Raw genomic sequence first — 14,827 nt, forward strand, 5'->3', positions numbered from 1 at the left:
CACCGCAATATTCTGCTTCTAGATATGCATTGGATAACCACAAATTAAAACATTTTCTATAGAAGAATAAATGATCTAAATCAACATAATACACCATCTGAAGTTATCATTGTGTGCACACAGCAGCACAGACAACGCAATTATAGGTTAAAAAGAAAACAAAACGTTTTTTGCATCTCTGCAATGAATAATTTAATTTCTTTCATCTTTTCACCTTTTCTTTCAGTGTCCCCATCACTGTGAGGGTTGGAGCAGGGACCGGACGCACCATGGGGCTTCTATCTGACCCAAACCGTAGGCAGGCCCTCTCCCGCATCATCACGAGGCTGAACGCCCCCCTCTGGTGAGTAGTGGTAATGTTTAGCCCAACGCCTTACTATGAATATTATTACACAGTATTTATATAGCGCCAACATATTACACAGTGCTCTACAAAGTCCATAGTCATGTCACTAGCTGTCCTTCAAAGGAGCTCACAATCTAATGTCCCCCAATAGCTAGCTATATCTTTAATACAGTCTAAAGTCAATTTAGAGGAAAGCCAATTAACCTAACTGCATGTTTTTGCAATGTGAGTGGAAACCAGAGTACCTGGAGGAAAACCACACAAACTTCATGCAGATAGTGTCCTGGCTGACATTCGAACCTGGGACCCAGTGTTGCAAAGGCCAGACTAATATTCAGTATTTAAGGTTTATTAACTCCAGCAATAAACTTCTCTAAACTGACCATTAACTGTGTTTTCCTCTTAGGCATTCAATACGTTCAAAAAATACTTGTTGATCTTTCCAGATATCTTGTGAGCTGATAACATCTCGTTCCTTTCTGCGTCTTTTGTTACACTTTTTATTATTTCTATGGTTCTCTGCTACAGAATAAAAGTAAAGAATACCTCCCTTTTGGTGTAGAGAAGAAGAAATGGGGAGGGGTTATGCTGTCCTATCCTAGAGTATCAATGCTGACAGGAAGTGTGTTACTGGCAAAATTGAAGATAAAAAGAAAACTAATGCTGTTGCCATTGACCTCTTCAGGTTTTTAAAGCTAGGCACCGCTTAATCAAGACAGCTAGAATAATTTGGTGTTCGCCCCCCCCCCTTTCTAAGGAATATTTAAAATAATGTCTGATCTGCCTCCTCTTCACTTTATGATCATTGGAAGGATTGATAAGTCTGAAGGGGGGAGGATTTAACCCTTCCCTATTCGTTCCCGATTTATCTCTTGCTTGTCTGTAATTACTGCAGAGTTCATCTTTAATCTCTCCATCTTTCTTTTCAGTGTCATCAGCTACCTGATTGGTGTCTGCTGGTTCCTGGGCTTGGCCTTCCAGCCTTTCACCCTGCGCACCTACATATCAGAGAACTCCATGGGATCCACCATGGTGGATGAGAAGTTCATAAACGGGGACAGAGCGCTCTCCTACGCCCGGGAGTTTGCTGCGCATAAGAAGTCAGCAGGGTGAGTTATGAAAAGTTTCTTTTATAGAAATAAATTCTGAAATGTCACAATATACAGCAAGAGGATCATTTACCTAAAAAGCTTTTATAATAAATATTGCCATCATTGAGCTCCAGGCAGAGACTTTGCCTAGGCAGATGTCATCAGTCTGCTGCAGGCAGGAACAAGCAGGATGGCATTACTGTGATCTCTGTAAGGGATCTAGAAGCCCCAATATTAGGGGATCCCCAGATTGTGTGTAGCCCTGGGGGGTAAGTACAGGGGTATAATACCCATTACTTATTACTGGAAAGGGTTAAATATACCTATAGGAATAAGACCAGACTTTAGTCTATTTTTATTATATGTATGTGATTTGTCAGTAAGTGTACATACTTACCTTTTTTTTACAGGTTATCCCATCATTGGACGGATGATTCCCACAGCTGAAATCTGACATGAGCACAGCTGAGAGACTCCTAATTTCCCCAGATGAGTATCCTCATTCAACTCAAGTGCTGATTGGCAAAGAAAAGGTAAGCTCTGATGATGTTTGAGCCGTCATCAGGGTTTACCTTTTCTCAGCCAATCAGGAAAGAGGTCATATGGGGACACTGCTCTTAGAGTCCCTAACGTAGCTTTGGCACATGTTCTGCACTCATGTGGGTGCAGAATATGTGCCAAAGCTCTGCTGGGGCTGCCTAGCTTCTGCCCTTGATTGGAGAGGTTGTATGCGGACACTGCTCCTGGAGTGCAGAACATGCGCCTAAGGTTCACAAGGCACTCCAGGACCATTGTCCCCAAACGATTTCTCTCATGATTGGCTGAGAAAAGGTAAAGTCTATGACAGCTCAAGCGTTTTCTCAGCCAATCAGCCCTAGAGGTGAATGGGGACACTTGCCCTCTGATGCCTGAGGATCCAACGCTGTCAGGAGTTCCTTGGCTGTGCTCATATCAGTTTTCAGCTGTGGTAACTATCCTTTCATGATGGGATAACCTGTAAAAAAATGTACACATACATATAATACATACATATAATAAAAATAAAACACTTTCACATTAAAGTCGGGTCTCATATGTACTTAACCTTTTCTGGGAATAGGAATGGTGTATGCTGTCTGATGACAGGTCCACTTTAGGAAAGTTTTGACATGTGAACACCATTGCCTGGCAGCCATTGTCTTGTTTCTGTGTCTCAGGGGGTCTCCCGTGGCCTGGCTGGAGAGGACAATGCGAGGAATCGGCCTGGAAGTGTACACACAGAGCTTCGTCCGGAATCTTCCCTTCCCTGACGAGGCCACCGAGAGATTTGTAAGACTCACTGAATCACTTTCTTCTCTGTTCATTTAGCCTTTGATAGTGCATATTGTGATTATAATATCACCAACAATTTCGGTTCCACAAATCAGTGGCTTCATTCTGCTGCTGGAGATTGTGCTGGCCGTGTTAACGGTAGGGCTGTAATGAGATTGTGGACTACGTTACATACAATTTTCATGGCTTGTGGTGATCTGATAGACAGAAACAGGTGATCTGGTGGTGATCTGGTCATGATCAGGATGATTACCTAAATACAGAACCACAAAATCATAATGAAATGTGCAAGAGTTCCAATAGGAAAAGATTTATATTATTAGTAATAAATATTTGTCATTAAACTCCAGCAGATACAAAGCAAGTGGTGTCCCCAGCAATGTCCAATTTGCTATGGATTAGTAGAATCATACCATACACCTACCTGTTCATAGACGAATTCCCCCCTTTGCCGAGTCTGGAACTAATGTTCTGGCCATAGATGGGTGGCTATTCCCAGATGCCTATATCATTGCACTCACACAAGATCCATTCACATATTTGAACTTTCCTGGTGCTGATCTCTGCTTCTCTCTCCTCTACAGATGGTAAAAGGTACCAATGTGTATGGCATCCTGCGGGCCCCGCGTGCTGCCAGCACTGAGTCCTTGGTCCTGAGCGTACCCTGCAGTGAGGGGCAGAACAACAACCAAGCTGTGGGGCTTCTCCTATCCTTGGCATCTTACTTCAGAGGTAATTCTATACTCTGGGCAACCAGTAGAGGGTGTTTTATTGTTATAGAGAGGATTAGTATCTTTGTGACCCCTTATCTCTTATATTATAACCACCTCCTCCAGCCCTAACTTCCAATTCTGTCCATGTGATCTCTGATCTCCTACATCCTCAATGACTCCTCCAATCCTAACTCCTACAATCTGCCCTTGTGACCTCGTTTGTTACATCATCACCGCCTCCTCCAATCCTAACTCCCATTTCTGCCCATGTGATCTCTGATCTCCTACATTATGAAGGCTTTTCCAATCCTAACACTTTTGTATATGTCCATGTGACCCCTGATCTCATCTTACATCATCACCACCTCCTCCAATCATAATTCTAACTTCTGTCCATGTGTTTTCTGATCTCTTACATCACCGTGGTCTCATCCAGTCATTTCTCTCCTATCAATCCTACTCATGCAATGATCCACAATGCCTGGGTAACCAGGGTTAGAGTTAACGTTGCAAGGAAAGATATATATGTAGTGAGGGTAAGTTTTAAGGTTACAGAGATGGTAAGTGTTTCAGGGAAGATTAGTGTTACAACTACATGGAGGGTTGGTGTTAGGGCTATGGATAGGGTTAATATTAGGTTACTAGGGTACATAGGGTACAAGCAAAGTTAGTATTAGGGTTACAGGAATGGTCTATGTTAGGATTGCAGTGAGGAATATTTATACAGATTATGTTAGGTAGGGTTAGTGTTGGGATTACAAACAAAGTTTTAGGGTTGCATTGATGATTCTTGGGTTATAGTTAGGGGCCCTTACTGCCTGGTATCACCTTCAGCTCCAAATATTTCAGGATTGAGAGTTAATCTAATAATAAGAACCTCAATACTTCACCTGTGCATTCAGCGTTTTGCTTGGCTTTGTAGCTTCATGTTGTATGAATTTCCTTGCTGTGTCCCACAGGGCAGATATACTGGGCGAAGGACATCATCTTCCTGGTGAATGAACATGACCTGATCGGGATGGAGGCCTGGCTAGAGGGTTACCACGATGTCAATGTCACAGGTAGGGGGGCAGAATCCATTTCTCATGCCGGCCAATGAGGTGAAAAAAATAACTGGATGGAGTTCTCTGGCATTGATGTGAACTAGAAGCTGCCTGTATGGTCAATGACAGTGGAGGGGTTGAGCAGACAAGTTGCATTAAATGCGTAGAATGGGTCAGTGGTTCTCTGCTGCCCTCTGCAGTCTGTGCATTTTGTTACATGACATGTTTGATGAATTCATGTTGATGTCCCTGCTCCTTATAGAAATAAAGTCGTCAGTGATGATGGGAAGGGCAGGTGCCATTCAGGCTGCCTTATCGCTGGAGATCAGCAGCGATGTCATCACCAGCTTTGACGTCGTGGTGGAGGGACTCAATGGACAACTGCCCAATCTGGACATGGTCAACCTGTTCCTCGCCTTCTGCCAGAAGAACCAATTGCTGTGCACCATCCAGGGCAAAGTGAGTCCCCTGTGACCTCCCACCTTATAAATCTGTACTAACACCTCCAATCATCTGTTTTCTTTTTTTTTAACATTGATAGCTTCATCACTGCCTCCTCCCATCGTAAATCCCATTTCTGTTTATGTGTTCCATGATCTCTTACATCATCCCCCTCTTCCTGCTATCTGAATTCTTGTTTCTGTCCATGTGATCCCTGATCTCCTACATCATCAATGGCTCATCCAATCCTAACTCTTACAATCTGTCCTTGTGACCTCATCTGTTACATCATCACCGCCTCCTCTTATCCTAAATCCCATTTCTGACCATGTGATCTCTGATCTTCTACATCATCAGTGACTCCTCCAATCCTAACTCTTTTATAAATGTTCATATGACCCCCACTCTCATCTTATATCATCACCACCACCTCCAATCCTCATTTTAAATTCCGTCCCTGTGACTCCTGATCTCTTACCTCACCATGGCCTCATCCAGCCATGCCTCTCCTATCCATCCTACTAATTTAGTGATCCACAAAACCTGAACATTTATAAAATATCTGTTTAGTCCACTCCAGCCATTATACAAACCAGCAATGTCATTATGATAATGATTTTATATAACGACCCTCTTTGTATTTCTGTCGTACAGCTGCAGCGGAATGACTTTGACACTTTCCCCGGTTACATCCATAACCTGCAGACGATGATGCTGATGGTACTAAAGCAAGGCTCAGCCCGGCCACAGGGTGACCATGGCCTCTTCCTCCGATACCACATCGAAGCCATCACCCTGCGTGGCATCAATAGCTTCCGCCAATACAAATACGATATGGTCACCATTGGACAGTAAGTACTCAGAGCAGTCCTACTGCTGCAGTTTGATGTGCTGTGCTTGTAGTTCTGTGTCCAGGAGGAGGCGCTGTAATCTCCTCTATGTAATGATTTTGTGACTTCTCTCTGTAGGACCATTGAAGGAATGTTCCGTAAACTGAACAACTTGTCAGAGCGACTGCACCAGTCCTACTTCTTCTATCTGCTGCCATCTCTCTCCCGATTTGTGTCCATTGGGATTTATATGCCGGCTATTGGTTTTATCATCCTCATCCTGATTCTTCGAGTATCCTTTTTCTGAACTTCCTTTCCTCAGTAGCTACATTAAAATTGGAGAAGAAAAGCCAATAAGTTGGGCAACACGGTGGCTCAGAAGTTAGTGCTCTGGCCATTGCAGCGCTAGGTCCCAGGTTTGAATCTCGGCCAGGACACTATCTGCATGTTCACACTGTGTCTGCGTGGGTTTCTTCCAGGTACTCAGGTTTCCTCCCACATCCCAAAAACATGCAGTTAGGTTAATTGGCTACCCCCCAAAATTGACCTTAGACTGTAATAGACACTAAATCTGACCTTCGACCTCCCCTTCATTAAATCCGCCCCCAGCCTCCCTTTCATCAAATCCGCCCCCAGCCTCCCTTTCATCAAATCCGCCCCCAGCTTCCCTTTCATCAAATCTGCCCTCCAGCCTCCCTTTCACTAAATCTGCCCTCCGGCCTCCCCTTCATTAAATCTGACCTCCCCTTCATTAAATCTGACCTCCAGTCCCCCAATCATTAAATCTGACCTCCGGCCTCCCCTTCGTTAAATCTGACCTCCGGCTTCCCATTTATTAAATCTGCCCCCCAGCCTCGCCTTCAGTCTGGCATAGTTGTACTGGCTTCTTCTCTGGACTGAAATTGCTTCCTCTGATTACCCTGCACACTGTGAGCTTCTCATAATGTACATTAGAAGTTGCAGCAATTAGGATAAATCCCACCTCTTTTCCTGGCCACATAAGGAAAAATAGGTTCTATCATGCCGTTCCGTCCTTGTGAAAAGTGAGCACCCCTTCTAGTGGTGGGATCAGGATATTGTTCTACAGTATATCTAAATTTGAATGTGATACTCAACACTCAGCATTTTCTCGTTTAATGTTAAATATTGGTGGATTTGAGTGGCTCGGCATTGCAGAATTTTTCACTTTCTCTTCCCTCCCCTCCAAACCCCCGAGTCTCTGTACTTCAATTAGTGTAATTTCCTTAACTGCACCTTCAGTCCCTGGATCTATGGATTAAACTGAGCCGCACAGAAGTAGTGACTGAGGACGGAGCTGGGGACGTAGAACAGGTAATGGACCAATCACAGCAGGGGATGGCAGTTTCTGTGCTTTACACATACAGCATTTCCTATTGTGACAGCTTTGCACTTTGACAGTTGGCCACTAGGTGGCAGAACAAGTTATTGTTTTATTAGACACCGAAACAAGAAGTGTAAAGGCAAGCGAACACTGGTCAGCAAATTTCAGATGAATTAACAGGGGAATAATTTATAAACAGAACCAATGAAGTTTTACTGCTTGGTTATATCAAGGTAAACAGTCTTAGTGAGGGAGGGGGGCGAGGTGAAAGGGACCATAAGCCAGCGTTGTGAACCTCAGAGCCTTCCAAAAAAGCAGCTTAGTTTCTTCTCTAATCCATAAATAAGGAGCAAATTCCTTATTTTACAACAGTGTGTGAAGCCTATCTCTGGGAAAACATTACATGCCCCCCCATTACGCATCTGTTGCCGGGGTCCAACACCATTATTAGGTGTGGGCAACCTCCAATCCAGCCTGCAGATGTACCTAACATTTGTTTGGTGTTGAAGCCACTGCCGCAGTCTTCTCTATTGAATCCTGATGGGACCCCATTGCTTGATAGCCAATACAAGGATCCTGTTCTGGTTCCTGGGTTGGATCGTCATGTGACTTCAGCTTTAGGTGAGTAAAAAGGACGCTACAAGTTCGCTATTGTGCAAAGCAATATTGCCACAGCATTCACCCCAACCTCCTCACAGGTAGCCTGGGCTCCACCTGCACTCAGTGTTGGTACCCAGGATCTCCATCTTATAGGTCATGGTGGGTTCTGAGTATAATCCGTGTGCAGTGAGTCCCTGGAGGTGCTAGCTGAGTATTATTATAATAATATTCCCCTTGTTTTGTGTCTTCTTTTCATCCAGGACCCCAGGCCCAGCATCCTGTCTCTGGCCACTCCCATTGTTATCTGCCACGCCACCGGACTCAGCCTCTACTACATCCCGGTGATAAGCCAGGAGATGGCTACTGATCATTTCCCCGTGTCCGAGTCCGAGGCCGTGGTGCTGATCGCCATCGCTATATACGTGGCCGGGCTGGCACTGCCCCACAATACGCACAGGTATGAAAAAAGAGCAGCTGCCAGGACACACAGAGATTGCAGGATTGGTAGCATATACAGAAGTAACAGCTCTTTCATTTATATATCATATTCTTAGTAGTGTAAGTAGCAGAATTTGACCTGTAGCATTTTTTGCTGCCTCTGTACTGCAGGTGTTGAGAAAAAAGCTGCACTAGCTTCTCTGTTTATTTGCAAGCAAGAAGCATTCTAAATGTAGCAGAGACCCTAAGATGAACTCATCACTGTGGTTCTTCTCCATTCAATGTCCATTCCTATGTTGTGGGCGGGTCCAGGATGACAGGTTTATGATATTGACCACCAGACTCATGACATCTAGTGGTAGAAATAGGTACTACAGGGAATAGGTTTTAGGGATGAGATATAAGTAAAAGTTGGTTTTATGTTATCATTTATTGAGTAATTAATACATTATACAAACAATTCAGGAGGTACAGGGAGTGCACAGCTCCTGACTTACTTTGCAATATGTACATAGAGATTGAATATAAATGTATATAGTAAATGTGTATAGCAATCAATGGAAGAGATACAGGTAGAGCAAAACTGAACTGTTCACCAACTAAATGCTCCACAAAGATGTAGAATATTTATTATTATATGGATATTATGTACATTTTTATATTGGTAACAAAAGAAACTTTTAAGCTCATGGACTTTTGGGAAAATGCAAACCAAATGCCTAATACGGGTATAAAGAGTTTTGATTCTTGTTTTTGGAATTTGATATTTCCAATATCTTTTGTAGGATACAGGATATTGATTATTGGTTACATTATGTATATCACATAATGCTGTGACTGCTTATATTTCCAGCATATACGCCTTTTGGATGAAATTCATTCTCTCTGTTCTTCCTGCACAGGGCCCTGACCGGGGCCGGCTCGGACCAGGGCTGGATGACCCTCAAGCTCATCTCTCTCTTATATCTGGCCGTCCAGTTGGGCTGTATCGCCGTCATCAATTTCTCTCTGGGCTTCATCCTTGCCGTCACCATCGTACCCGTGGCTGCTGTGGTCCAGCCTGGAAGTGCTAAGTGAGTTTCTTCTCCATGTGTACTCATATATAGGCACAAGCCAGAGCTAATAGTAAATGATCTTCCAGGTTAGGTCATGTGACCGGAACACAGTGTTCTGCCAAGAAATATTTTAAAGCTGGGTGGGTAGAAGCTCTAGGGGCTGTTAACTACACAAAAACAGCTGAGCAGCTACTGGGAAGTGCTGGGTGATACCCCTGGCTAAAAAAAAAAAAAAATCAATATATAGAACATGTGAAAGCACATCATAGCCAAAAAATAATATGTTTTCTAAAAGCTGAGACACTATAGCAGTGTTCATTGACCTTTTTAACCCAGGGCAACCCTTGAAATAAATTTCAGGTCTTCACAGCTTACACTACATTAGCATGGTTGTTTGTGGGAAGAATTCCTCTTACACTGCTGGCCAATGAGAAGAATGTCACAGGTTCTCTTTTAGAGATATCTGGTGTTTGTTAAATCCCCTCAATGTCACCTCCGCACTCTGATGAAGCTGATCAAGAACAGACTTTGACCAATAGCTTTTACCTTGGAAAGATTTACCTGGACATTTGCCAGTCACCTCTAATGACCACATGCAGAACCATTGTGCATGGAGAACCCTTTCTTGACCTGAGGTCATGCATGTTTAGATGCCCTTATCAAATATGGGCACAACCCACCCTAATTCTCCCTTTATCTCCACATAGAGATGTGGAGGGAAGTTTCTAGATAGGTGTGAGGACTATAGAGGGGGTAAAAGGATGTGGGAGATGAATGAGAACCTTCTGGGTTAGGATTCGGAACTTTGCCCCAAGGGCAGTTAGGAGCCCTTTCCAGAAGGTGGAGTGAAGGTTCTAGATAGATGAGAAGGTTGAAGAGGAGATAAAATGTTGTGGCAGATGGATAAGGACCTTCTAGGTCCTCATAAGGAAGAGGGTGGAGTGAAGGTTCTAGGTAGGTGTGAGGACTATAGAGGGGGTAAAAGGATGTTCATTCTAGGTTAGAATTTGGAACTGTGTCCCGAGGGTAGCAAGGAGCCCATTTGAGAGGGTGGAGTGAAGGTTCTGGATAGGTGTGAGGACTAAAGGTGGCGTAAGTGGTTGTGGCAGATGGATGAGGGCCTTCTAGGTTAGAATTTGGAGCTGAGATCACTAAGGAAGAGGGTTCTAGGTGTAGGGCTGAAGAGGAGATAAAAGATAGGTTAGGATTTGGAACTGTGTCCAGAGGGCAGCAAGGTTTCATTCAAGAGGGTGGAGTGAAGGTTTGAGGGGGCGTAAGAGGTTATGGCAGATGGATGAGGACCTTCTAGGTTAGAATTTGGAGCTGAAGTTCATAAGGAAGAGGATGGATGAAGGTTCTAGATAGGTGTGAGGGCCTGTCAGATCAATGATCTCCTTCTAGGATAGGATTTTGAACTGAGGGTAGTAAGGGAGAGGGTGCAGGTTGAAGATGGGTGTAAATTTGGGGTGATATTAGGGGTTGGTCAGACTTTAGGTCATTGTATCCCGAAGACAATAAGCAGCCACGAGAAGATCTGTACAGGGGAGAAGTACCATACTGTGCTCTCTCTAGAACCCATGGCCGTGTTTCTTAGCTCTCATTAAACGTCTTATCTCTCTTTCCAGGCTTCTCTATGCCCTTCTTCTTGCCCTGGTGACCCCGGCCACCACCCTCCTCGGCAGCATCTTCCTCTACAGGGAACTGATCGAATACCCCGTCACCTTTTTAGAATGCTGGCAGATCTTCCTGCAGGCCATCGCAGGGGGCATGTTGGACCACTACCTTTACGGATCCTTGCTCTTTCCCTTCATCGCCCTCTTCGTTTACCCCTGTTGGCTGCAGCTGTGGAATGTGGTCTTCTGGAAGTGAACTCAGGTCCTCACATTACCTCCACCAAGGCCTGGACGTTCCTTATCTTCCCAGGATGATGTAACGGGGACGGAAGAAGAGCCAATCAGGAAGTGGCCAGTCTCAGGGGAAAGGGTCAGAAGTCCGGCGCGGGTTTTTTCGGAAATATTTATTGGGACGGAAGCTACAGGAGATAAAGATTTGATGCATGATGTTTTTCACTTACTGACTTTTTATATTGACTTTTGTTTTTGAAAAGAAGTATGAGCCATGAAAACACTGGAATCTGAGTATTACGAGAGATCGGAATTATGGGGGAGGGGCTGCTGTGTGCTATCCCATCCAGCAATGGAAGATGGTTGTAAAGAGGACCTGTCACTTAAACTGGATACCTTCATTGTATAGAAGCTTCTCTTCTGTGCCCCTCGGAGATCATTTCATATCCAAACTCCAGCCTGACATTCCCTGAATGGTATGCTAATGAGAATCTCTCAGTGGCCAATGAATGCACCCCTCATAATCAGTGGGTGGAGCGATGAAGTTAAGCCCTGCTACCAAATTGAAATTAAATGGGGGTGCACAGAAGAGTAGCTTGGGGCTTCTAATATTAGGAAAGTTCCAGTTGAATAAGAGGCACAGGGAGGGGGGTGGGGTCATTTCAGCTTTATTTTTAGGTGGTATTTGCACCTTGTAGGGCGGAGCAGCAGGTTCGTTTTGATGTTGGCACCACACAATTCCCTGTACTTTCAGGTATGGGGGTGCTTGTGACCCACTTTACTTCCAGGTGACAACATTGATGCTCTGTGATTGGCTGATCATGAACCAGGTGCTGTCACATAGGAGCACAAAGGCCACATTATCTTCAGGTATACGAAAACTGCTAATACTTTGCACACAACAATGCTATATACCTGGCCACAAGGGGGTGCTATTTATTCAGTAGGATAGCACCCTACTATCTATACATCTACAGGGCCACCATGGGGTCTTTTTGGATAAAGGAGTGTAGAGACACTTGTGCTAGTTTTTTAAAACCCATTGAGCCGGGGCCAGTTTCCACCTTTTAAACCTATTTTGGTGAATATATTGTTGTTACCCCGGTGCTGTTTTGTCCTTTGGGATTTGTTTCCAACAAAAATAATATAATAATAAAGGTGAATTGTGATTAAAGGAACTGAAAAGTGTTCAGTGTGAAATAACTCACCCTAAAGATTTCAGACGCCCCTCAGATTCAAGGGAGTGGTCAATTTTAAAGAAAATGTGCCCCCTTGTCTGTTGTAGTGCCCAACTTGCACCCTTCCTGTTGCTTAGGCTGAAGTGGGAACATTGCAGATTCAATTTTCCCTGACATGTTAGAGATTGACTTATAGCCATGCTGGTAAAATGGGGTTTTCAGACCTGCAGGCTCCTCGGGGGCGGGTCTATTTTGCTGTATACGGTGATGGATTCAATTTAATGACCCTTTAAATTAATTCTGAAAGATATTAAAGCAATGTTTAAATAAAAGGAATTTTCATGAGCTGTATGTGTGTGGAAATGATGTTTTTTTTAATAAATGAAAATGTCACAGCTTAGCATTTTTTACCAATAACCCGTATGGTGTATAGAAGAAAAATGTGTGATTTCTGTATTTCACTAAACATTACACATAGGTATTTGATGAAATATCCTTTAAAGAAGCCCCAATATGACCAATCACCTTCACTAAATATGAGCATGGCCTTCACCACTAGAGGGAGCTGTAAACAGAAGGCCTGCATTACATTGAGCTGCCTGTCTCCTGAAAGCTCATCTCTATGTTACTGGGAGTCAGAAGGCTGTTTGTTGCACCTATAGTAATCATACTGGTAATTGTTGGTCATCCAGGAAGGTTGTGCCATAAGGGGAGGCGGTGCCATTAAAATAGAATTTTAGAAATGACACCATCTGTGAGCTCCAGTCAGTGACTTTGCCTAGGCTGAGATGATGTCATCAGTCTGCTGCAGGCAGGAGAAAGCATTTCCTCAGTCCCCTCTTCAATGATCAGACTGTAACATTGTAGCCAATCACAGGGGCCGATCTGTGTCAGATATTTGTTTGTGTCATCCCGAAACGGGATGGTGATCCCGGATGATACCTGAATAAAGGTGGTGCCGTCCTTCTGTAGAAGAGGGCATTGACACAATGTACACTTACAGATCATACAGTTATGAGGTGACAGGTCCACTTTAAACAATATGGTTGAGGAGGGGTCCCCATGGTGTGGGGGCTTCCCCCATCCCCCTGTTTGATCCCGGTCCAGCTGCGTGTCCTTTGTCATGCAGCTCCCCTGCGTGTTGTTGCATATAAATGGAATAATGGAAAATGTTCCAACCCAATAACAATGAGCACACGGCGCGTTCACCAGGTCGTAGTAAACGTCTCCCAGTAGGGGACAGTGGCCCCAGAATAACTCTCACGTCATACAAACAGGAAGCTGATAATCTATATTTCCTGTGACTCCAGTAACCAGAGCCAACAATAGGCACGTGCCCTCCCCCCCCCCAACCACCATTGTTATTAAAGAGGACCTGTCACCGAGGGTAGGACCCTGAAATTACTGCACTGGATAGACTGGAGAAAGTGTGACAACCTATGGAACTACAAATCCCAGCATGGCAGGTTTATGGCTATCACTGCATGCTGGGGGTTGTAGTCCCTTAGCAGAAAATTGAGCAGAGAATGAGGGTTTGCACTAACACTAAGCAGAGAGATGACCCTGAGCAGTGTGCTGCTGCTCAATCAGTGTCCAATGAGCATGTAGTGTGTATTTGGATGCCCAGCAGGCAGCTTTCCCATTGGCTGCTGGATATCAGGGGAGATTCATGATAAGAAGGTTGTGGTCTCTATACTTTTTTCCTTATTAGGAGCTGATAATCGGAAACATTTTGTTGTCACCAGAACAGGAAGTGAGACAAAATCTTCTAATGGAGGTCACCAGTATAGAAAACAGGACCCCCCCCCCACATTGGGTATATATAGAGTTGTGTAAGTTTCATGAAAGATTCAGAAGGATGCGACCCCCCCATCACTCATCCCCCCTCCTCAGGGTCATGGCCGTCCCTCCCCAGGGAGAGAGATTCAGATTCTCACACATTCCTTCCGTCTGAGCAGGAAGAAGCATCCTTGTAATGACTACTGACAATTCCCATAGAGGGGGGAATAGGGAAATTGTACAGCATGGGGGTGGTGACCCCGGGGACCACAAAGAAGAAAATCCATGGTTGTCACCTTCTGTATTTTCAGACCTGGAAGCTGAAATATATTCTGCCCCCCCCCCCATCAACATGCAATGAGGCCACTACACCACTTCGGACCCTAATGCTAAATTTAAGTATTGGATCCCCCTAAAGCTGGAACTCGGCACCCGACTTACAGCTCAGACCCCCTCGGTGACACCCCCATAAATAACCATCCACCCTCACTAAATCACCTGTTAGTGACACGCCCATCAGTGACACCTTCTTCAGTCAAGCCCCTCTTATTGACACCCCCCCAATGAATGACATACCCCGTGACACTTTCAAATGAGAGACCCCCCACAGGGACCATTTCCCCTCACTGATGGACCCCCTGAGTGACCCCTCCTGAGTGACAGACCCTCTTTAATACAGCTCCCTCTGTGACACCTCCCATTTGTGACAGACCCCTCCCCCATGGACAGACTCCCCCAGTGACCCCCTATGATCAGTGTCAGACCCCCCCATTGGTGACCCCTCCCCCAAGGACAAACCCCCCCCAGTGACCCCCT

General features: G+C 44.6%; 1 protein-coding gene across 1 annotated transcript in view; it reads left to right on the forward strand.

Annotated features, from left to right (window-relative positions):
• The window catches only part of GPAA1 (glycosylphosphatidylinositol anchor attachment 1), a 15,148-nt gene extending 2,523 nt beyond the window's left edge, over window positions 1-12,625 (forward strand). The window contains exons 2-13 of the mRNA XM_072410562.1: window positions 227-343; window positions 1,276-1,455; window positions 2,634-2,745; window positions 3,333-3,480; window positions 4,421-4,522; window positions 4,767-4,963; window positions 5,600-5,796; window positions 5,914-6,067; window positions 7,036-7,107; window positions 7,978-8,174; window positions 9,058-9,228; window positions 10,836-12,625. Coding sequence (XP_072266663.1) covers window positions 270-343; window positions 1,276-1,455; window positions 2,634-2,745; window positions 3,333-3,480; window positions 4,421-4,522; window positions 4,767-4,963; window positions 5,600-5,796; window positions 5,914-6,067; window positions 7,036-7,107; window positions 7,978-8,174; window positions 9,058-9,228; window positions 10,836-11,079 — 1,848 coding nt within the window. The 5' untranslated portion in view covers window positions 227-269 and the 3' untranslated portion in view covers window positions 11,080-12,625. The remainder of the gene's footprint in view (window positions 1-226; window positions 344-1,275; window positions 1,456-2,633; window positions 2,746-3,332; window positions 3,481-4,420; window positions 4,523-4,766; window positions 4,964-5,599; window positions 5,797-5,913; window positions 6,068-7,035; window positions 7,108-7,977; window positions 8,175-9,057; window positions 9,229-10,835) is intronic.
• Window positions 12,626-14,827: the final 2,202 nt, after the last annotated feature.

Source organism: Pyxicephalus adspersus, chromosome 5 (genome assembly GCF_032062135.1).
Source record: "Pyxicephalus adspersus chromosome 5, UCB_Pads_2.0, whole genome shotgun sequence".
Classification (NCBI taxonomy): Eukaryota; Metazoa; Chordata; class Amphibia; order Anura; family Pyxicephalidae; genus Pyxicephalus; species Pyxicephalus adspersus.